At 30.8% G+C, this 4211-nt stretch overlaps 1 protein-coding gene across 2 annotated transcripts; it reads left to right on the top strand.

Annotated features, from left to right (window-relative positions):
- Positions 1–1656: 1656 nt before the first annotated feature.
- On the top strand, positions 1657–3902 carry LOC127285559 (uncharacterized). 2 transcript variants are annotated; one of them, XM_051311651.1, is made up of 4 exons: positions 1657–2886; positions 2985–3246; positions 3341–3408; positions 3500–3902. In XM_051311651.1, exons 1-4 carry the CDS (start codon positions 2832–2834, stop codon positions 3562–3564), a joined length of 450 nt encoding a protein of 149 aa, XP_051167608.1. In that variant the 5' UTR covers positions 1657–2831; the 3' UTR covers positions 3565–3902. The 2 variants fall into 2 exon arrangements, with proteins under 2 accessions (XP_051167608.1, XP_051167607.1); XM_051311650.1 differs by having other exon boundaries at positions 2985–3562.
- The last annotated feature ends 309 nt before the right edge of the window (positions 3903–4211 follow it).

The following is a 4211-nucleotide window of genomic DNA, read 5'->3' as shown; positions in this document are numbered from 1 at the left end:
TTTTCTCGTTTGATAATTATTTGTTTTAATGCTAGAAGCAATTTTTAAAACAGAAAAGTTGCTTCCGACGCGAGGAAAAAAATATTTATTTTGACGTGACAACGTCTTACTCCGAGGTCTAGGGAGCCAGTCAGAAAAATAGGCGTTCATATCGCCGTCGATTTTTCGAAAACTATAAGTCATATTTTTAAGATTTTTGTGTTACGTGATTAATTTCGATCTAAATCAAACTTATTTTTGTCAAATTTGTAAATGAAATTTTTTACAGTTTTTTATGTTACCGACCAGTTAAAGATTTAACATATTAGTATAAAGCGCCACTGCTGACAGTATCCACTATACCTATATATGTATAATAGTCAAAATGAACATGGTTGCCGAAGCTGTCACTTTGTTTATTTGTTTTTGTAAGTATCGTTATTTGAAGAAAAAAATGTGGAGTGATATGCGATCGTGTAGTGTAGAGTAGTGTAGTGTTGGCCTGTGTACATAGCATAGTCATAGTATTGCCAATTGCTGAAATTTTGCACCGTAATAATATCGAAACATAACCTCAATTTTTTTTCTCTTTATTTTATTAAAGTTAATAAAATTTTGAAAGAAATGACACCTTGACAAAGAGAATATGTTAATTTTTCAATTAGATATCTAAGAAAAACCCAATTTTCAATGTTTTTACTATTTTTTTTATTTCTCTGGCAAAAATTAACATTTTTAAACGTTCTCAGGCTCATTGAAATCGTATTTTGTTATGCAATTCAAATTATATAAAACAATTCATGTACACATTCTTCGCTAGCGTATGCAAACCCTGAAAGTTGGTTCATAAAATGTCAAAAAATTGTGATTAATATTTATGTTACATCCCGAGCGAAAGGCGAGGTTAATAAATATGTATATTTTGAATATAATTTTAATTTATAAGGGAGGCAAGGTAGGCTGATTACAGTCAGATTGGTAAGTTCTGACTATTTATTTTTATGTGAGATCGTTGTTATCTATCAATCCTATGGGGGTCGTCTTTATTAGTTTATTTAACAATTGGTCAAACTTTATCCATTATTTATAAGATTTATGAGTTTTATGATTAAATTTTGAATGAAATGAAATAAAACGAAATAATAGTAATCTTTTGATTTATTTCAATAAATTATTTGAAAAGCAAATAATATGAAAAAGTACAGTTTTGATGTGAATACAGGTGTTAAAATTTATATGAAAATGTAGAAGTTAACAAATAGATAATTGGTACTTACAACTACCTCTTATGAGGGCCGAAAAACAAGATGATTCAAGTGGTTGACACTTGAGAATTTAACGCAGCGGTGTTCTTTCAATTTCACACAGAATGGTTGTTTTACACACACTGTCTTTAGTTCATAACTTCCGAAATCTTACTTATTTTCAAAAGTTACACTAATTCGACGGTTAGATGCGAATTTTAATAATGTCTCACAATTCAATTTATAAGAGAACTTATTCTTTAAGAACACGAGTTTACTTAGTTTTAGAAATTTGCAAGTTTAAATTAAGTGCATAACCGAAGGGTCTCTCGACAGAACGTTAATCTCTGCACAAATGTCTCTATTCGTATTTTGATATGATTTTGCAGATTTTTGAACACGAGTTTACTTGTACTGTTAGACTTGAAAGATTTTACAATTATCGAAAAGAGCAAAATATTGACTTATTATTAGACGTGAAGTGCGATCTTAGAACCGGAGAACTGACGACGCCCCATGCTAATTGCAGGGTTTTTATACTAGCAAAATCATCCTTCAGTGGGAGAAAATGAGCAAAGATCATGTCCTGATCGAATTATAATTTTAGAATCACGAAGACAATTTCTTGGATCTTATAGATATAGGTCGCTGGTCGGCATATGCATCTACAGTCTTTTCTATAGGGGTATTGTATTGCAACGCGAGGCGAAAGCTACCCTGTGGTCACGTAGCATAAGCTTATGTGCTTGCGCCTCGCGATGCAATATATGAGTCATATATTGACTTCAGTTGCGGATGCTACAATTTTCTATTGGTAATGGTGTGAAAATCATATCAAGTGGCATAGTATAGCTGTAAGAAGACTAAACATTTAGGTCTCTTACTACCAAGAGTATTATTAAATGTACATGCGACTTGATATGATGTAAACACATCGGTAGATATTAGCCTATGCAACTGCATAAGACTCATCGTGAGAAAGGAATTGAACAAAGAATCCTTTATTTCAAACTAAAATGCTTCCAAAACGACTCGTAGTAAACATGATTGCTTGCAAATATTAACAGAAGGAATGGGTGAGAACAATGAATTTTCTTATATACACCCTCCTTCTACTAATATTTGATAATTTATATTATTTTATGTATATACGTGTTCTTTATACTTTTAAGAAAAGATTTTTGTTACGGGATGTAACAGTCCTCCCTCCTTAAAAGTGTTCATTGTCCCAAATGAACTTAATATCTATGAATTGTGAGCTTGATTTTTATCAATTTCGTACTCTTTCATTCATCTCATACTCATACATTGTAGTAAAGGCATTTAATCGAAACTACGTTTTGTTTATAAAAGTGAGGACTTTGCTTACTATAAAGGAGGTACGTGCTTACTCTCGATTATGTGTTTATAGTGTATGGTGTGATGTGATTTGTGTTATCAGTTGCGCCTTAGGAGCAGTGATCTCGTAAGTATTATTTCGTCTTCTTCATACGTTCATTGACTTCTAATACGTGCAAAATTCCTTCATCATTTGTTTTTATTAATGGGTTCTCTTCTCTTGAGTGACATAGTGGGGATCAAATCTTCATTAGTAATCGAACTGCAACCATGGAAAGTGGACGATCCTCTGCTGATACTTGGCAATATGACGACTTTTTAGCAGGTAATTTGGAACATTAATTTCTAAATACATTTAACTGGTTTATCTATTTCCATACATGTACTTTATTTTTTTTTTATTGATGTTATGTTTTTTTGTAGGAAGAATTCCACCTCAATGTCCAACTAAATTAGGCCAATTTTTGGACAAAATCCTGCTGATTTCAGTAGATTTAGGCCACAGCTTGGGAGTGTGGCAAGCACTGAGAGATTTGTGTCAAAATATGGAGCAGGCGAATCGGAAAAAGGGTCGTCCTAGTCGAAAAGAGTTGGAGCAAAGGAATCGGACGACTCAGTTCGATGAAGTTACTAAAGAAATCCTCAGCGTCAATGCAGAGTTGGCGGATGTAATTTCATTGATAACGTTAGTATTGTTTCTTTTATATCTTCTTATTTATGAAAAGATATTCTGCTTTCATATCGTATTTTTATTTATTTCTCTTGTATTTTTGTTACAGTTGTCCAGATCGTCTTTCAAATTGTTGGTGTGGAAAGTGCCGACTTGGTGAACGAGAAATTCCTGATGGTAAATTTTATTTTTTTACAATTTTCTTATATATCCATATTTGTGGATGTATATACATATACTAAAGTGCTTGTTTGTTTTGTTTTTATAGAAGTAGCAGATATTGCGGCGATACCTGGCCCCAGTACTGCTACCGATATGCAGGAATTTTTTTAAGTCGAAGTGAAAGACGAGCCAATAGACGAGCTTCCACAATTTTTTCAAGTTTTTGTGGAGGATTTTGAAGAGAATTTTTTCGTGGAGGAAGAAGACCCTCTTCAAATAGACTGTTAGTTTAAGTGTTTAGTGTTTGTGATTATCTTTTAGTCTTTTTTTTTTTTAAATTGTGATGTGAAATGGTATATGTGTGAGTGGTTTTTTGTGTAGCGTAAATGTGCGAGTGTTTGTTGAATAAACGAGTTAGTTTTTTATAATTTTTTAAATTCTGTTTTTTTTTAACTCCTTTTTTCTGCTCCATCCTTACTAATTTTTAACAATTATTATTAAAATTTTCTTTAAAATACATTGAAAGTTAGTTAATTATATTAATTTAATAATTTGTATTTAAAAAAATTTTTTTTTTTCTCTTTTTTTTTTTTTATAAAATTTTCTATTCTACCAAATATAATGTACATATACATATATACTATGAGAATATAGTTTTTCTATATATAGAAACTTTAAATTGATTAATTACTGTATATATGTATAGGTAAAAACTAAAAATTTTTTATTATTCTATGCACAATTCTATTATAGCTATAATATTTAATGAAATTTTCTACTTTTTAATTTATATGTGCATAAAATTAAAATTTCTAAGA

This window comes from Leptopilina boulardi, unplaced genomic scaffold, assembly GCF_019393585.1.
Source record: "Leptopilina boulardi isolate dan_hultmark-lab unplaced genomic scaffold, ZJU_Lbou_2.1 LbouV2_335, whole genome shotgun sequence".
Classification (NCBI taxonomy): Eukaryota; Metazoa; Arthropoda; class Insecta; order Hymenoptera; family Figitidae; genus Leptopilina; species Leptopilina boulardi.
The sequence above is the reverse complement of the archived record's forward strand: the minus strand, read 5'-3'. Positions and strand labels throughout refer to the sequence as shown.